The sequence below is a fragment of the Pipra filicauda genome, unplaced genomic scaffold, assembly GCF_003945595.2.
Source record: "Pipra filicauda isolate LSUMZ 115617 unplaced genomic scaffold, ASM394559v2 scaffold627_size207744_pilon, whole genome shotgun sequence".
In the NCBI taxonomy this organism is placed as follows: Eukaryota; Metazoa; Chordata; class Aves; order Passeriformes; family Pipridae; genus Pipra; species Pipra filicauda.
This window is the reverse complement of record NW_024104784.1, coordinates 10091-30479: the sequence shown is the minus strand read 5'-3', so window position 1 is coordinate 30479 and position 20389 is coordinate 10091. Positions and strand designations below refer to the sequence as shown.

General features: G+C 35.6%; 1 protein-coding gene across 1 annotated transcript in view; it reads left to right on the top strand.

Annotated features, from left to right (window-relative positions):
- The window catches only part of ANOS1 (anosmin 1), a 136394-nt gene extending 116343 nt beyond the window's left edge, over positions 1–20051 (top strand). The window contains exons 10-14 of the mRNA XM_027750797.2: positions 7367–7461; positions 9649–9820; positions 11039–11259; positions 13451–13592; positions 14450–20051. Of these exons, the coding sequence (XP_027606598.2) occupies positions 7367–7461; positions 9649–9820; positions 11039–11259; positions 13451–13592; positions 14450–14508 (689 nt within the window). The 3' untranslated portion in view covers positions 14509–20051. The remainder of the gene's footprint in view (positions 1–7366; positions 7462–9648; positions 9821–11038; positions 11260–13450; positions 13593–14449) is intronic.
- The last annotated feature ends 338 nt before the right edge of the window (positions 20052–20389 follow it).

Here is a 20389-nt window from a genome sequence, read left to right as displayed (position 1 = left end):
ACTTATAGCTGAATTATACAAAGAATGTGTTCTACAGAAAGAAAGTTTGTTTTAAATGGCATAATGTGAGAAACAAAATCTTTGTGATTTAATTGAAACTGCCTAAATTCCACGTAAGAGCAGGAAACAGTAAGATTTGCCTTGTTAGGAAGTGTTTGTTGAATGAAGTTTAAATGTCAGCTGAAGGTTTTGGTGTTTATTTTAATCATACTGCTTGAATAGGTGATTATTAAAAAGTTTTTTCTCAGAGGTGTCATGAATACCATGAATTTCGTAACCAAACAAAATTTTGTGGGTTTTTTTCCCTTTTTTATACCACCATGTGGATCAACGCATAGGCAGCTAAAGAGACAGAGAGGTTTTCATTTAATTGTTTTAAGATGCCCGCAACAGAAAAAATAGTTTTTCCAGGGAAAAGAGGAGTACAGAGAGACTTGCAATGCATTAGCCCATCAATGCAGCATTTTAACAATAGTTGAAGGTAAATTGTGTTTCCCCACTTTGCCCTTGTTAAATTACTATGAGTAAAATAGCACTTGTTACTGTGTTATTATTTCTTGTCCTATCATTAGCTTCAGATTGCAAATGTTGGACATCACGATTCAGAGTCGTATAATGTTCATGAACCAATATATGAAGAAATAAATAAGTGTTAAGGTCTGACTGAGCATATTTTGCTTCTCTGCAATACACTGAAGTATCCCTTCCCTAACTGGTCTTCAGTCATGCTGTAAATACCATGTGGATCGCTTCATGCTAATCAAGTCTTCAAAACTGAAGGAACTAGTAGTAAATAACACTGCTTTATTTATTCACTTGGATTTTGCCCGTATTTCAGTCTTTCCTTCATATTTTTCAGCAACTGAGTCTTAGCAGAAAAAGTGTTGATGGAAAATTGCATATTATAGATCTCTCTGTAGACATGGAAAAGAATGTTGGTCCAACACAAGCTTGAGAGAGCAGAGGACACTTCATTGCATTCTATCTCAACTATTTGTTTAAAAGTTCTTGGTCTGGAAATACAGGCAGGTCATGGTGTATTTCTTCTGCTAGAGTGGTGGGTTGGAATCAGTGCTGTGTTGTATTAGTTCCACAAAGGTGTATCAGGTGTTACATACAGTAGAAAGAGCAGGAACATTTCTGCAGGAAGTCTTTGACATCTGTGGGCACTTTGGAGATGATAGTTTGTTCTACTTTATGGAAGGCATCATAAATTTCACGATTTATCATTGCTACTTTTGCATTCGCCACAGCACAGCTTCACCATCCAATACAATGAGATAAATATTTTTTCCTGGATGGTGTGTTTATTTGACCCAGGATTTATACAGAGCTCCCCAAAATCATACTAAAACTTTACAGTAGAAACAATCAAGCTTGTAGATACTGTGACATGCACTTTATGTGTCCTGAGCAGATTATGCCCTGTGTTGTGATATTAAATATAAAATCTTTTCCCCTTGCTGGAGTCTATTTTTAGAGCAGTAATGCTGCAAGACACATGATCCAGAAAGGAAATTACTTAATTTTGCTATATTTCCTTCTTTGTATTAGTCTAAGACCATCAAAGACATGTTCAGGACCATTCTTTAACTATAGTTAGTATGGTCATTTGTGTCTTGATCTTGCTGGGTTCTAAACTTTCTGGCCCGATCCATTAGCTACCCTTAACTATTGAAATCAACATGACTGTTCATATGCCTAAGTGCTTTGTTGAATCAGGGCCAGAGTGTTCAGAAGCTTGTAAGATCGATCCCCCCCGCCCCACTGTGAGAAGCAAAACAAAAAACATATGGCCAGTCAGAAAAAATCATTGTGGTTTGCTATATGAAATATCAGATCTAACAAAATATAATGAATCTAAAGGTTTAGCTGCACAAAGAACAAGTTGTTTCTATAATTTTCTTACTGAATAGTTTCACAGATATTTCAGACTCCTCATGGTATTCTGTTTGAAGGAATGTTAGCTTTGAATGAAGACAGCAGGTTTTCATATAGCTAATTATCTTCCAAGCTTTGATAACAACTCATTTTGACATACAGTTAGCATACTAATTATGTGTATGTATTTTGGAGGAAGTCAGTTTGCTGAAGTATCTTGACAAAAAATACAGAACACCTTTTTTTTTTACTGAAATATGCATTTCACAGCTGCTAGTTATTTATATAAATTAATACTTTAATTTAAAGCTGGCAGGTAAAGGCATATAAGTATGTCTTGTTTTATAATATTTTCTTTTTTACCTTTTATTCTAATGGGAAAATCTGTCAGACACTGGATATTAATTACTTTAAATCCTGTCATGATGCAGAAATCAACTTGATGTTGCTGTGTTTATTGATGCCAGACATTTTTATTGTAATTGCACCTTAATTTGAGGTGCTGTTGTTGAACGTATCTGCTATGAAATCTTGTTTTCCAGCAAATCCCTTTCTAATAAGTTTTTGTAATTTGGTGCCTGCATAATAGTGCTGTCACAGCTGGTATTAATTGGCATTTTTGTACCAAATGGTAGAACATACATCAGAATAATTTACAAGAGCTGAAATACTTTTACGACATACACCGTTATCATTATCACCACTTGAGGGGTGGAACAGAGGTAAGGAGCCATGAGGTGCTTTGCCTAAAGACCTCCAGCAAACCAGCTGCAGTTCTCAAAACAGTCTGCTGCAATCTTCTTGCTGTGGATCACAGGAATATAAAGACATAAATACCTCTTAAATCTGTTTACCTGGTCTCCTGGAGTGACAGTACGTCCATGTTGGTGGTGCTGGGCTGCATGAACAAATTTCACTGCTGTTATGCCCATGCTATGCCAGTTTTTTAGCTACAAAACAGACTTCAGTTCCTCGTGACTGTGAAGTTGGCACCCTCCTGTACAGTAATTGCAATATAAAGCAAATAAAGTATTTGAGGCCGAGAAAGTAGCTGTTTGCAGTAGCATGGTAAAAAAAAAAGAAACCACATTAGAAGAAATTATTCATATGGCTGGCAGTAATGTATATGTACAAAACAGAAATGTGGAAAATGTTGGCAAAGATGAGGGAAAGAGATCATGTTTAAAATTTAGTTTATTTTCAATAGACTGTAGAACCATTTAAACCAGAAATTCCATCTAGGAAAAGTTGCAGTTACCTGGAATTGTGTTGGGTTATTTTTCTGAATGATTCTCAGAGCTTTAAATTCTGGGAGATTATGAGATTTAGCAAGTGTAGAATGTAGGCCTAGGGTATTCCTAGTAACCATCGTGCAGCCATGGCTTAGGCTTTCTTCCAGTACTTGGTACTTATCAATTTAAGATGCTTAAATTGTGCATAATAACCTGAACTTTTCCAAGTGGCAAACAGATGTATTAGGCATTGGCATTAACAGGATTTTGAGCTATTTTTACAGCTTGAGGCTACAGAATAAATGCACATTTTCCACCCACAAAAATTTTAAATGTTTTATTTTTATTAAAATGGAACTAAAGAGTTTAAATTGGGGAGGGGGAGAAAACAGAAAATTTGGTGAAGAATATCTTTCTAAACACAATTGATAGAGAGTTTTGTGGAGATTCTTGTGAAAATAAAGACAGTTTTGGTCAAATTAAGAAAACCCACATGCATTAGAGCATCCCCTGATCCATACGTTTCTAATTAGGATTTAAGATTTCTGTCCAACAAAGTTAGCTGCATGTCTTTGTTGAGCAAAAGAGGTAAGTGCATGTGATGTTTGTATAGAAATGTTTTCTTAAGCCTAGGAACTCATTTTATACTTTAGAAAATTTACTTTAAAAATCACAATCAAAGTAATTAGCAGCAACTATTAATCTGAAAAGATGAGTTATGTGCAACTGTCTTATAGATCTAAAAATCTTTAGCTTGGGCAGCTGGAGATCATTTCCATGTCATTATCATTAAGAGATTTTCAAAGTAATTGTCCTGGATTGTCTTTTTTTTTTTCCACTTTACATAAATTTAAAATAAAAGTAATTATTTGAATAAGCTGTCTGCTGTTCTTACTTAAGTCTGTTGACTAATTTCACAAGCTTAGAGCTGCTCAGATGAGTGCTTGTACTTATTATGTACTTCAAGTTCAGTGTTTCTATACAAATATTTTGAGTTCTGGGAAATACAAATGCTTGCTGTTTGTGCAAGCATCACTTTTTTAATGTCAAATGATAGACTTTCTAACCACGAGAACAGTGGAGTTACCAAGCTTTATAAAGACTGCTAATTGGAAGTATAGAATCAAGAAAACTCCAAACTAGTAAGGAGATTGATCATATACAAAAAGGCCTTGTACTGTGACATCTGAAATATCAGGGAAGCAGACTGAAGGAGTCTGGCAGTTTCTTGTCGGTGTTATGTTACCTATTCTAGAAGGGATAGCAGAGCTTCCTTGTAAAACTGTCCAAAATAAGTCCTGTTAGGTAATGAATATTCTGTTAATATTAACTACTCAAATGACTTTTCAGAAAAAGATGTGGCTGTTTGCTCAATGTATTAATTTTAGCTGGACTTAATTTGGTGGCAGTGGCTGGCATTCATCTAGACTGCAGCTTCAATGGCTGTAGCTTGAATCCCTGAGTTTGTAACGGACAACTTATACAAAAAATCTAAGTAAAATTATAGTAGTGATCTCACTAGGAGTGTATTGCTGAAAGGAAAGCTGAGAGAAGCTTTTCTTTTATGTGTGTTGTAAATACAAAATCAGCTATATAGTGTTTCGTAAAACTTGAGAGCCATGAGCTGTATGACCTTTAAAAAACAAGTGCATATTTTCATCATTTTTTAAAATTCTCTCATTGTGGCCTTTTAGATATTTCCATGCATTTTGTCTCCTTTTCCTTTTAAAAATATTAAAGATAATTTCTAAAACAATTTTGTCATTTAATATGCTTACTACATGCATGCACGTACATTTTCAATTTTTCAGGCTTCCTGTGTATCTTCAAGTTTTTTAGATAACAGACATTATAAAGGTGGAAGTGAGAATCAAAGGAGTTTTAATCTTGAAAGTAAAAGTTCAGGGAAGTCATAAAGCCCTGTTCTAATGAAATTTTTTGGATAAACTTAGCACCAGTTAAGCATCAGCTCCAGCTGTCATGATGCCTTCCAGTTTATAACAGCTGATATATATGTATGTAAAAACCTTTTTCAGATAACTTTTAATTGCATACTCACTGAAAAGAAAAAAAAAAGTCTTCTATTTTCAATATAGGTTGTTATCAGAATACTAGATGTGAGCACTATCAAATCTAATTTCCGTTTGTTCAAATAAAATTCTGAAATTGTTTATTGAAAACCTTCATCCTACATTTACAGTACAAATTACAAATTTACAGTTGATAGGCTTTTTTAAATGTATTTCTGATTTTCTGTCTCAAATAGAGAAGTTATCAGAAACCACAGCTGTTTACAAATGGTCATCTAAGGGTTTGCTAATGCAGGAAAGGAAAAGTAGAAAGGAAGAAAAGAGCCACCTGAGATCAGAAGCTCACATAATGAATGGAAATGGACCTGCCACATAATGAAACAGAAAATTCTGCTGTGGCAGTAGCTGAAAGTAACAAATATGTTTTCCTGTCCCTGGCAGTGTTCAAGGCCAGGTGGGATGGGGTCATTGAGCAACCTGGTACCTAGTGGGAGGTGTCCCTGCACGTGGCAGGGGAGTTGGAAATAGGTGATCCTTAAAGTCCCTTCCAACCCAAACAGTTATATGATTCTATGATTCTATCTTGAATTACTTTTCGGAACAGAAGCCTAGTAAATTTCTGCAGCAATATATCTGAATGCTGAGCTGTTCTAAGGTCTTGATGCTTGGAATTTGTCTTTCCGCAGTTACCCACGTAGTTATATTCAGTAACCTACTTCAGATATGTGTTTTATCCTGTTCTTGATCGATGGGTAATTACAAGGCTTGGATAAATCTCTGCCAAAAAGAGAGTGATTTATTTATAGATTGCAAGTGAAAATTATTACAAATGAAAATAGCCATTTTGTAGCTTTGCAAAGAGCAGCCCACCCATGCAGGTAGTTTAAAATAATCATAGAACCATAGAATGGTTAGGGTCAGAAGGGACCTTAAGGATCATCTAGAAGGTGATGGACAATAGTTGAGTGAACTGGAAGAGATAAAATCAGATGAAACCAACTTGGAAATGCACTGTGAGTTTGTGCCTCCATCCAATAGGCACATCAAGTGGGAAGGCCCAGCAATAAAGAGACAAGAAAAGCACATCCATTTCTTTATTTATTTTAAGTGGGAGGGAACAATCACAAAGCAGGACATTATTTTTTATAGATTTCTTTTTGAAAGAAATATTGTTTCTAAAGAAATCACACACATAATTAACATACCTGTTGTTATGAAGACAGCTACTACAAAAATCTATTTCAATGAGCCATTTCAGCTAGTTTCATACACTAGTTATTTTCTCTGTAGTTTACAATCTTTCCCTTCTGCATCCAAATCGCTCATAGCAGTCTAATGCCAGATCAGCCCTTAAGGCGTCAAAGATATTTGTTTTCCCTCCTGAAACCCACAATCAGGCACTTGGCATTAGTGGCTATGTCATACCAAGCTAATTAATAACAGACATAATTTTGCATCCCCTGTATAAAGATAGAGAATGAAATCCAGAAAAATGTCAGAAACTATTTGCACTACCTAATGAGTTTTTCTTCTTTTGTTAAATTCTTTATTGCTCTTTGTTTTGCTTCCTTATTCAAGCATTATTAGACAAAAAGCTAGAAGAGCTGGAAGTAAGTTGAAAGCTTAACCTATTGATACTGCGGCAAGTTTTGGCATTGATTTAAATGGGAGTAAACTCAAGCCTTCAGTATTAGTCCTAAAAGTCAAGACTAGAATTTTATTTTGACAAATACTGAACAAGTTTTATGGTGTATTCTGAAAGGTGAAAACTCAGGGATTTACAGGCATTTTTGAATATCTTCAGGCACAGATTTTTCAAGCAGTGCCAGGCAGCAGTATTGCAATGCTCTAACAATATAGAGTCAGGCAGTTGTCACAAAGTCATTCCCATTATTTGCAGGATGATTAGAAGTAGTAGCATTGAGATTATTCTTTTAATGCTCAGTTTAAATTCTTGATTTTTAAAGAAAATGTAAGCAGTATATGCTAACATGTCTGAAAATACCATTTCACTGTTTTTAAATTTATCTCCATTAGCTGATACAAAGTTTACATTACTTTGGTATATAATATTTTCTCCATTATATAAAGGTTTCTTAGGTACAGGTGAGGATGTACCATACTTACAACTCCTTCTGTATTCATCCAGGGAAGCTAGAAAAGTTGCAATGGTGAAAGCATATTTATAATATATGTCTTTTCCTCTCTTTTTATATCATTTAGATATCAGCATGAATCAATTCCAAGTCCACTGGTTACTGGAGTCCTGTGCACACAATGATACCAAAGGACTTAGGAAAGTAACAGAGCTGACTTATGTAAGTCTCCATTCAGCCTCTACTTGACTCTGAATAGCTTCTAAGCAGCATGAGAAAGGATGGTTCTGTATCATAACACAGTATGCTTAATACCTTGCTTCACAGATAAGTAAGGATCTTTCTTTTTTATGTTCCTCCTTGGCAAAAGATAAAAATTGTGCATCTAGACTGTTTTGGGTTGTCTGTTTTTTTAAATCCACACAAGGCTAAAATTTTTTGTTGTTGTTATTCAAAAAATGAGACCTGGCAAACTTCTTTACTAAGTACTTATGCATTTCTACAGCAATAAACATGGAGCTTTATCTGAAATTAGTAATGTAGGACTCTAGCACAATGCAAATACTGAACAGTAATAATAGTAATTGATAAACTAGGTTTTCTTTTAGAGATGCAGGTGAGTTTCACAACCCTGGGGAGAATAATAGATATAAGAAAAAAAGGACTGTAGGTGAGAAATATTAGACATTAAATCTGGAAGTCAGGCAGATATCAGATAAGAAGAAAAGCTCCCTGTAAGTTCGTGTCAGCCCAAATATATATTGCATGGCAGTTCTTTCTCAATTTGTTGGCAATCTAGCGTTATGTGTTTCTGTGACACATTATTTGAACAACATAATAATGTGATTGGTGCATCACAGTTGATTTAGTGGGTTATGGAGAGTGGACAGAATCACAGTTCACCTTTCCTTCTTACCCTGATCTATCCTACCACATCAGTTATGGGGAGTTAATGACATGTAAAAGTAGAGTAAATCAAAAGACATAATTTCTCACGCAGGGTGCTGATAGCTCATAATACTTAATGCTTCTTGGGGTTAGCATAGCAGATATTAGAGGTGGATTTAAAAAATGATGTAATGTTATGATGTTCATTCCCAGTATTTCGAGATATGCACATTGGAGATAAGAGAAAGTTAACATTTAAGTAGTTTATTTCCACTAGAGGTCAGGAAAGACTGTTCATACATCTGTCCAAATGCATTGTGGGATTAATTAATTTATTTCCTTTCAATCATTTTGTGGTATTTCATCCAAACTACTTTGGGAAGCTGTTTCTTTTGAGGAAAAAATAATTGAAAGCAAACAGAAGAGGGTGGATACTACAAAAGGTTTAGTATTTGGTATGTATAGGTCAAGGAGGGTAAAGCCCTTAAGCTTTCAGTGTTGAGCGTTTAGGCCTTGCCACAATAAATAAAAATAGCCCTGTCACAATTTTAAGGAGACATGAAGCCTGTTGGAGCACTCTCCTGGCAGGAGGAAGGCAGGGAGTCAAGTCCATTCTCAACCTGATCCCTATGTCCCATCAAAAATGACCTTCCAGGTGAAGGTTAGATGCAAATCCAGTTTGTAATTAGAAAAAAACAGGGACTTATGCAGAAGAGCACGGGAAATTAGTCATTCTGAAGGGAATTAAAGACTTAAAAGGTAGCGAAAGTCTTTTGACCTTAGCCAGTAAGGTATTATTGGACATTTTCCCAGGAAAAAATCCAATCAAAGCAGCATTTTTTTTTCCCATATATGATTTGTGCTAAAGCTTTCAGACTGTGATTTTCAAAAGTACTTCAAACAACCGTAAGAATTTGTCAGGACACTTACACTTTGTGTAGAGTTTTCTCCTCCGCTGGTTGTCCTTAAACGGAGACGTGTGGTTTGTAGTTTAGCTGTGGAGCTTTTCTTCCTGATAAGAATATAGAAGTAGTTAATGTACTGAAGTGGAAAAAAATGCATCCATAATGCCATGCTGAACTTTGAACGTGCTTTTAAAAAGTTAAACATAGATGAAGCCTGTCATTTACAGCAGCTTAACTTACATTTATTTAATTCAATTAGCATTTATATCTCACATTGCTACCCCCACTGCCATCACTCAGAGAGACTGTTCTAAATATTAGAAGCCAGTTGCTTTGATGCAGCATGGCAAAGGAACTGTGTAGAATTGAAGGACATATTCGAATACCATGCTAATATACTTTACTACTGAAAATAATCATAACATTGGCAATGTTTGCTTTCTTCTCTAAGTAAAAACCACGTTGGCATGTGTTAAGCATACCAGGAAAATATTATTTTGGAGAAAAGTTTTCATCTTTTGCCAATCTGATTCCTCAATTTCTTCTTCTTTTTTTTTTTTTTTTCCCCTAGAGACCTATTTCCAGTATGTGATTTTTTTTGTTTTTCTTATTGTAGGAAAACTACATTATTCTGAAGGACCTGTCATTTTCATGCAAATACAAAGTAACTGTTCTGCCTGCAAAATCTAAAGGACGTTTTAAGGCTGAGAGCACTTTCTTTGTTACCCCCCCTTGCTCTGCATTTAAAGAAAAGAAGCACAAGCACATTAATTGTCCTACTGAAGGAGGTAAGGCATAATATGGAGAACAAGTCAGATAGTTCCAAATGCATTTATAATCACCAAAAGAGAGTCTTTAAAAGCAATTCTAAAACAGGAAATGAAAGATTCAGAACAAATAAAAATATAACCAATGCTTATGTGAAAAATCAACTGAAATACAGAGCAGTATTGATTTGGGCTAGTATATTATTGTTTTGTCAATTTAGTGTAATTTTATTGGATATTTTAATAAATATTTGATGACATTTGTTATGACACAGTTTTTATTTTTGTAAGGAATAACAGTTTCCCAGTTATATGTGTTGTAATGATGGATGATAATTGTAAACATAATTATGCTGGCATGACCTATCATTTCAATATTTTGGTGCCGATATAAACTGCTTTTTCAGTTTGTTTTTGTTAAGGTTAATTCTGCTCTCAAATAACAAATACAGGCATTCATACCTTTTATGACATTATCACAATGTATAGCTAGAGGGTTATGGAAATTGCAGAATTATGGAGATATTGGTTGGAGAGGACTTCTGGGGTCAGCTAGCCCTAGGTCAGGTCAGCTATGGCTATGCACTGCCAAGACTGGATACCTTTCTCTTTGGTTAGAGGGTAGCCCCATTATGTTGAGCCCCTACTGTTCCCAAGGGTACCCCCATGCTCCATGAGTCACCCAGAGTCCTGCTGGCCACCACTGCCATTTCCTTACCACTCCTCCTGACAGTTTCCAGCAGTACAACCTTCCTGGGCAACTACAACTCAGGTATATCTTTCCCATAGTCAGAGTGCTGCTATTAACTTGTACTACAGTTTTAGAGCATTAATTTTACTTTTTGGTTGAATTATGGAATTCTGTGCTATCCTGTGGGTTTTCTTGTCGTCCCAAAACTCAGTTGGAGCTCAGGTATTCTGAAATATGAGGAGCAGGAGGATGGCTACCTGTGAATGAGGCACTTAGATCTTTACATGCCATAGGCTTTCCTTGCTGTACCTGCAGCTGATAGCATTTGATATGAAGTTTGAATTTGGCCCAAAATGACAGTGGAATTTATCAAAGATAGGCTTTTGTTAACACTGAAAATGTGATGCCAGAAAGCTGACTGGATCCTGTCAGTATTAGAAACACCAAAAAGAGATCTCTGGCTGACCTTGATTTGTGAAATTAAGTGAATGTTATTGAAGATTATCTCTCAAAGTTTAGCTTATCTTTTTTGCTTTCCAAATTTGTAGTGCCAGTTCTACCCAAAGTGTTGGCCAAACCCGAGAATCTATCTGCATCTTTCATTGTTCAGGAAGGTAACATCACTGGTCATTTTTCCTGGAAGATATCTAAGGCAGACCTTCACCAGCCCATGACAGGGTTTCAAGTCACTTGGGCAGAAGTGACTACAGAAAGCCGGCAGAACAGTTTACCCAACAGCATCATTTCGCAGTCACAGATACTGCCAGCGGTAAGTTGTTTGTTACCTTTTGCTAGCGGCTTCATAAGTGTGTGTGTGTGTATGTGGATCATTTTTAGTGTTTAGTGGTGACACAGATGTCAAGCACTCTGGCTCTACAAGCAAGTTGGAGCAGGAAGTGCTTAATTTTTCCTCCTTGGTGGAGATACAAAGTATAGGTACTCTTCTTGATAAGTCAAACATTTTGGTGTGCCCAATTTTCAAATTGGCAATTGTCGTCTGACAAGTGCCTCTAAGGAGGAAGAGATCATCTGTGTAGCAATAGATAGTTTTTATTTTCTTTTCATGATCAAGCTGTTCAACTTGGTCAGTTTTACTAATTATTTGGTGTCCTTGTTGATGAATTTAAAAGAATTTTCTCTTCCTTTGAGTCACTCATTATCTAAGAAAAATAAAAACCACTTCCCCCTCTGCCAATATGCACCATTATCTGATGGACAAATAATTTTAAGAAGTAGATTTCGCTGTTTTTTGACAGTGTGAGCATTAACAATTTTAATTCTTCCCCCTATTTTCTTCAAGATGGCCTTTGCTATTTAAGTTCCTCCTCTGGCAGAGGCAGGTGAAGAGACCTTCATTCAAACTCTACTGCCAGCGCTGCCGGAGTAAACAGACCACGAGATGTTAATTTTCACTTTGATTTTCATCTTTGTTTTTTAGGAGCAGGTGTATGTTTTATTTAGACTTTCTATTCCTTTTCATAGGCTTTTGATTCAGTTAGATCCGAAATATATATGAAGTTTTATTTAAAACATTCCTTTTCATTGTGTTGGGTTTCTTTTCATTGTGTTGGGTTTTTTGTCTGTTTTCCTCTAGTTTCACTACTGGAGAGCCTGGAGATTCCTTTAATTATCTATCACTATGTCTATCTGTCTATTTATGGCACACGGTTAACTTGCAGAAAACTGTTTTGAGTTGAAACAGTATTTTCTACCTCTCAGAAAGCACCAAAATGTAGGGTATTTTATGGTGATGGTCATTCATTCTGACTGAAAATGTAGCATTTACACAACCGGGACTGAAATGCACAGGTTTTGACTGCTGGAGGAGCACCTGAATGAGCAGAGTGTGTGTGTGAGTGCAATGTATGCACTCTTCTCTCTTTTTCTTACCCGTTCAGTATTTATACAAGGTGGAACAGGCTTCAACAAGGTCTATTAATGGCAGTCCCCTTTCAGAATACATGCTAATTTGCCAGTAAAACTACACATTTCCCCCCACTTTTTCTCTCTGTCCTTTCCCCTTTACTTTCTGCTCTGGCAGTAACAGCAAATTATCAGTTATTCCCACGGCTCACTTTGGTTTCCCCACATGGCGCAGGTACAGTGCCAACCAGAATAACTTGTCCTGCAAATTCCTGGCCAGCCCAGCCTGGCAGGTCACAGGAGCACACTGTACCCGCACTGTCTGGCTTCACTGCTCCAACTGTTCCCTTCCTGGGACTGGGCCTTTTCAGCTTGGAATGAGTGATTTCTAACAACTCACTACAGGTGATGTTTTGATTTATAGTTTAGATTTTGATTTAGATGAATAGCTTCTGATTCTGTAATACCTGTCAGTCTTTAGCCATCTGAGACATTCCATGAAATTATTCTGAAATTTTGCACAGGTCTAAGTGACCATGAAAGGTATGCAGTAGTGAAAAGTGAGTCCATCATGCCAGAAATGGCCTTAAAAAGACAAATTCTTGCGGTGTAATTGGGACAAATCTGAAATCAGTGTGATCACTCTTTTTTTCACTAGCCACAGAAGGGGCTCCAGGCCAGCCACTAATTAAATTACCAATTAGTAGAATTCATATGCAGATCCAAAATAAAAACAAGTTTATGTAATGAACATGTTTGTTACAAAGAATGTTTAGAAGTTACATTCTTATTCATCTTTTAGTGGTGAGCACACTGTCCACTTTCCCCAACAGTCTCTGGAACAATTTGGACCTTCTAGACATGAAACTATATTGTGGTGAAAGAGTCTGTTCAAAGGGAATGGCAAGCAAAAAATTCAGAACAAACCCTCTCAACAACATGATGCATATGTTAAATCCTTTTAACAGAATTCTAAGAAAGTGATTTGTGAGTGCTGAGAGTGATAGAACCTGTTTAAACCACTGATGTGTGTGAGTAGAGCAACCATGTTTTATTTTTAGATGCTCTGAGAATTAAAGCGATTTATTTAATTTTAGGATCATTATGTACTCACTGTGCCCAACCTGAGGCCATCGATGCTGTACCGCTTGGAAGTTCAAGTGCTGACGACTGGTGGGGAAGGGCCAGCTACGATTAAATCGTTCCGAACACCTGACCTTCCTCCGTTTTCACCCCACAGTAAGTACTACACTGTTCTGACATGTGGTGACGTTGCAAAAACTTCAGTCCTCCACATGTAAACAGATTTTCAAGTCTTAGAGTCTTTATTGATTCCAGTAGCATTCCATAAACTTAAGATGTGGGGAAAATACTGGCTTTTTTTTGCCCCACAACTATCCATCAGCAATGATGGAAGCAAACGTAGTCTTTCTCTCACTCAGTTTCTGTGGTCTGACCATTTGCCATTCATTCAACCACAGCTCGTTCACAGAATCACAGGGCAGGTGTTTGAATGGGTCGTCGTGGTCGCGGGGGTGTGTGATCAGCTCGAGGTTATCTGGAGTCACCAGAGCTGCCGGGCTGGCTTGGGGTGTTTTTGGTCTGATAAATGCACAAGTCCCCGGGGGTCAGAGCTGACCTTTGGCTTATGCTTGTAGCACTTGGGATTCAAAGTTGGTCTGTCCTCCAGGTGCTACCTAGGCCTGGCATTCCTTAGCTTTCAAGATTAGATTTTTCTGGGTTTGCTCAGTACAACATGGCTAGAGCCTGATCATATTTCTAAAGCAGTGCAAATCTCTTAATGGCCATTTCCAGCACTTCATATGTTTCTGAAAAGTGCAGCTCAGTGTTGAGAAGCCAAGTAAAAAATGTAATTAATTAGTTCAAGACTCATCTGCTTGAATCTTTCTGTCCTTTCACAGCCCCACTAAAGTTTTCTGGACTGAACATGCACACAGTTGTCAGCACAGGTATTTCACTTACAAGCTGAAGGACTGCAAACTGAAGGTCTCACAAAGCCTTTTAAGTATGGATAAATGTTGGTATTACATATGCAGGGCTTGATATGTGCATATTTTCCTGTTCTTTTTGTTTAGGACCTCATCTGAAGCAACATCATGCACATCACTACAAGCCACCCCCTGAGAAATATTAGGCTGTTGCAGATACAAATAACTGAGCAGAAAAAACTGAGCTCCCAAATGAGGTCTGGGAAAAGGCATATCTGTAATAGCAATGAACCCAGTTTTCCAATGGAAGTGACCATCCTGTACAACCATATCTACTTCTCTGTAGTTTATTCATGAAAAATTATATTTGCACCATGACCAGGATGAATCATACAGCAAGTATCACTTCATTACCACCACGGTTCAACAAACTGAAGATTGCATCCATCTCAACACCTGTGAGAAAATTAGAAGTGTGTTTATTATAATGTTTTCATATTCTATGTTTAAAGTAGGTTGAAACAGTGCAGTGTATACAGCTTTTTCTCTTAGTGAATTCAATGTTAATATTTGCAAGGTAGTCCTGTGATCTATACATAATTTTGAAAGAGGCCAGCTTCTCGTCAGTGGATTTAAATTATCTATTTTACTTAAAGCCCTGCCTGTCACCAGTTTAAACCCTATTGTATTTTGCTATTAAATAAGATCTTCATATGTCTGAAATAAGGACATGAGGAAAATAAATACCAGTAGCAGTAACCCTAAAGTATCCAGTATTTAATAATTGCAGTGTCACCATGGAGGAGGATAATGATACATTTGTATATCCATCTAGTCTGAAGTGGTAATGTTCTATCACATAGATCTTCTATTAATATAGTTAATAGCTGAAGGATATACAGGGTAGATATACCATTATATAGAAACAAATGGTGATTAATATAATTGTTTAAAGTTGATGGCAATGAATGCAAGTAATTGATAGGTCCTGGAAGAATGACTTTTAAAATCCACTTTACATTTTTTTGATATATAATATTTCAGGATATAATATTATCTTGAAAAAACCCACCAGTTTTCTAGTTAAAAATCTGAATAGTTAACATTAACATTTTGGAAACTGAAATTCTGAGGCACATTTATTATTCAAGTACCTGTAGAGCTACTTTTTGGCTTTGAATTTTGATGCACATATTTCTTTTCCCCGTGGAACTTTAGAACAGAAGGATGGATGTATTTGCTCTATTTGCTGTTCTGCTTACAGAAAGAATTATGTGACAATATTCTGGCATATGGAAAACATTGGCTTATAGTTTATTTGAATGCATTTTTCAAATTTAGACAGAAGGGTGCCCTTTTTAACCATAAGGGAATTCATATTGCCTTATTGTGCAATATAAACTGTCTAGAGTAATTTGTCACACAGAGAAGCATATCTCAATAGTAAACAGAAACTACTTGGATTTATTATTGAGAGGGTGGAAAGTATCTGCCAATAAACATCCATACAAATAGCTGTAATCAGCGTTTAATGTTCAGGATGTTCAAAGTGGTCCTGCATTCTTTGGCACCGTTTCCACTGCTCCCTGAATCATCACATACCTCAGACACTCGAGTCCAACTTGACAAAGTGACCACCTTTTCTACCAGCAAATTCTATGGACTCACCTGTGCTTCATATTTATCTGAGATATTCAGTGAGAGGAGCTCAGACATTAGTGGTAAATAGATTTTTCTTCTCTCCATAACAAACTGTTTTGTGGAAGAAAATAAATACATATGTGAAACCGAGGATCAGAGCTATATTTGTTATAGTAGAATATTCACAAAATACTCAGTTTGTCTATACTGAAGTTTATAGCTTTTTGTTTCATGTGGATTAGTACCAGAAGGAAACAGTATTAATTTCTGATTACTTACTCATCTCAGTTTTTCTACATTTCTACCTTTGGTTTTAAAGGGCTCTTTTCCATTCTCTTTCTATTTTGCTGCTTGTCTTTTTTGATATTCACTTAGTGACCAAGAACTTTTCCATAAATTTTTTATTGCTATATGGTTTGGGCCTTTAGCAGTAATTTAAAAATGTTAAAGGGGCCTTTAGCAGTAATTTAAAAATGTTAAAGGCTATGGTGCTTTTAATTCCTTCTTCTGTTATTGTGTCATCTCCCAAAATACATTAGCAAATAAACAGATGAACACTTCTTCAAAAAAATCTGTAGAATAAAGGTTTATTTTCAGTTTTGGCAGAAGACCAGAGTCTGAGGGATTTTTGTCAGGATGGAAATGTTTCATGTGTATAAGTCTTTATAAAGAAAATAAAATTTGAATCGGACTGGTGGGCAGCACTGCTTCCACATTTGGATTGCACAGGGCGTAGATGAGTCTAGAAGTCATCTTCCTGGTATTTGCTGGATCAGCAGGATCAGGGAAAGTAATTACCTCAGGCTTCTCTGAAGAATTCTGTCTAAACCTTTCAATCACAGTCTGTTCTAGTTGTGCTGGATCAAATCTGCAGTGACTTGATTAATGTTAATGAAATTACATTTCATTCGTACTGACATGGTAAAACATGAAACAGGAATGTTGGTCTTAATTACAGTGATGCCAAATCTGGATTGGATATAAACAGGAACTTAGGAGCCCTGAGTCATCACACCCTTAGACTCAGTTGCTGAGGGAAAGCTTCATCCCTCCGAAATGAATCAAAATGGTTACTGTTTGCTGATGCCACTCTCTCTGAAGCATTCATCTTTTCAAAGTAACAATGTACTTTTGAAGAACATCGAGAGGTTTTCCCTTTTGAAGTAGATTCATCAAAAAAAAAAAGTTGATAAAGTAGAAATATACTGAACAAGTGTATTATATAGAGCCCACTAAGATGTAAAATATTTTTTTCCTTCTACAAATGATCTTATCAATTCACCTTTCAAATCACCCTCCAAATCAAAACCAAAAAGTACTAAGTCAACAAAGCTCATGACTGGATGTTAAATTCCCAACTGTGATTTCTTGATTATTTTTTTTAATTTAGCAGTACAGATTTGAAGTTTTTAGTGCCTAATTCTAGAGTCTTGTTTGCTGAATCAGACAGGATATTGTCCTAATTTACTAAACAACATTAGGCATTTAATTCAGCAATAGAATTGCAGTTTGCTACTTGATTCACTAATTAAAGATTAATTTTCTCTAATGATGTTGTATGATACAGAGCTAATATTGGGATTATATTAGAGATATTGGGATGTTTTTAGATACTCTGCACCTTTACACTAATGTATTATTTGTTATGTACGATTCTGATGGATTTGTCAGTTGACTTCAGATGCATTTTGTTTATTTCTTAAAGAAGAATTATAAGATTATGCTATTTTTGCTAACTGCTTTGTGAAGTGGATTTTTCTGTTTGTTTGTTTATTGGTGATTTTTGTTTAAGAAGGAAAATGGTTTGTTCTTGTTATATCTTTTTTGACCATTTTTGAGTTGTTTATAGAACAGGAGAAAATAAGATAGAACTTGTGCTGTTATCATCCATGCATATCATCTTGAATATTCATTAGGAATATAGCACATAGGTGAAAATAAGAAGTCTGATTTCTGAAATTCTGAACATCTTCAATTTAATGGCTTCAGCAAGAGCTAAGGACACGGTGTGGCAATGATAACATTAGCATTAATATTTGACGTGGTCACACACAGAGTCAAAGAAATGCTCATTGCTAATGTGAATGGGAACTTTACCCTTGGGATTAGCAGAACTGTATAGAAACCTTAATACTGAGTCAATTTATTCCACAATAGTTTCATTTCCATGCTCCCAACTGGAGTCAGGGAGAGTTTCAAATGAGCAGGTCCTGATTATTTAGGAAGGTATGCAGAAGACGAAACTTCCATATGCACAAAAGACTCCAGTGGAATGGAAGTAAACCTGTGCAGCTAAGAATGAGCTTTAGTGATGCTTCAAATCAAGCATGGATGTCAAAGTTTGCTTGAATACTCTCTTAAATCTGGGCCTTGTAGAACAACACGAGGGAACCAGACAGTTCTAAATTCTGTGTACAACACCATAAAAATTTTTATTTTTCTTTGTGTATATGTAAATGTCATTGTGATATTGAGTTATTTATTAATTCATTTTCTTATACCATGTGCCAAGTATGTTCCTACCCTTTTGATCAGTACCTGTGAACATCAATACTAAAAATAATGTTATGCAAACTTGTGCATTTTAACCAGGAATATAATGCTAATAAGCTGTTGCATGTAGTTTTAAATAATAAAGAAAACCCTTTATTTAAAAAAATGTAAATGAATACCTGCAGATGTTGATGATTATATATGGGTTTGCATGCCAAAACTCATTGTTCAGTTGTGGGCATGAGATGTAACGACTGTATTACCTCTACTGAATATATTAGTAAGGTACAATTTACAAAGTAATCAACAGAGCTCTATATGTAAAATTTTTCCTTTTTACTTAATTATATTGTAGTAGCGGTAACAGAACTACTTCTCTGTTACCCAAATTGGCTGTAGAAATTATGTTTCTATAACAGTCATTTAAAATCAATATTTATTTATGTCTGTAATACACAAAAGATCGGTCTTATGTGTTTGTCCTGTTATTTAGAGAAAAAAATACACTTCTTGTAAAAACAATTTGTAAAAAAATGTAAATAGAGTCTGATTTCTTTTACTCACTATTTTCATGTTTAGAATTTGTACATACTGTTTAGGTAATAAACTATCCTACATCTTAATATTGCTACATTATCTCCTCCATACAGAATTTGGAGGGTTTTTTTTCCTTGAAGACATAGAGCCGTCTAAGAAAAATTGTTGTCGTGCCAAGTACCTTTGCTTCATCTAAATTTCATTGTGTATGAAGTTGTACCATTTTATCCACTTTAACTGCAGCATTTTATTTTCTTTAGATAGTAATCAAAATAATCTGAAATTAACTTTAGATATCATTGGAATTATTTACATTGAAAACCAATACTGGAAGTAAAAAGTAAGACATAAGAGCTTCTCTTTTCCCTGTTTTAATTCGATAGTTCACACTGAAGATTTGTTAATCCTTTTGTTATGCTAACTTAATTAAGTCGTTGGATCTATGTCAGTGGCCTGATCCCGCAAATCAAGATTTTTATGATTGAAACTCATGGTGAAAGCTATGTGTGCACCAGACTTGGAGTATTTTCTATTTTAAAGTGCAGTATCCCATGATTTAAATTCTGTATTTTTAGTAAATATAAATATCCATCTTAGTACAAACACTTAACTGTTTCAGATTGTCAGATATCTTTCGTTTGGGGATGCGTCTTTGGGTTACCTGACTTACCTAATAAACATTTAGATTTTGTTAACTTGATCATAAACTCCAAAATTTCCTGGTAGGTACTTCTTTCTCATTAGAATAACTGCTTACATTTTGGGGTTTGGTTTTCCTTTTACATAAATGGATAATATTTATAAAAACTCATACAGAAAAATTTCTCTGCAAGTTGGACTATTTCAATGATATTTGCCATTATGGTTCAGTAAACCCAAACAAGAATGATATATCACATGAACAGGTGAATAGGTAAGTTGTCATAATAATTGCTTGAATTGTTCTATACACTGTAATTCAAAATAGCCATTCATTTTTTCTTTCCATAACTTCAAATAAATATTTTATTCAACATTGGATTAAAAGACACAATGACTGGATGATGAAAATCACATGAAATAAAGCAAATTTGGTGTATATTGAACAGTATTGATTATTCTGGGTTTGGGGTTTTGCGGCTTGTGCTTCTGTACAACTTGGCTTTTTTGCATCTAAAACCGGAATACACTCAAAAGGTTCCACTTCATAAAAAAAATAATCCAGTGAAAGCTTTTTGCAGTACAAAAAAACAAAACACAAAAGAAAACAAACAAAGCATGCAAAACACCCACCCACCCTCTATATTTCTCCTTTTTTGTTACAGGTATTGTATTGTCATTGTCTGAATCTCTGCCAGCCTCCTTGAGGAAGGCCTTGGGGCCAAAGCACTGGCTCTAAGCCTATTGGTGGCAATTCAGCACCTGTGAGGATAAAGA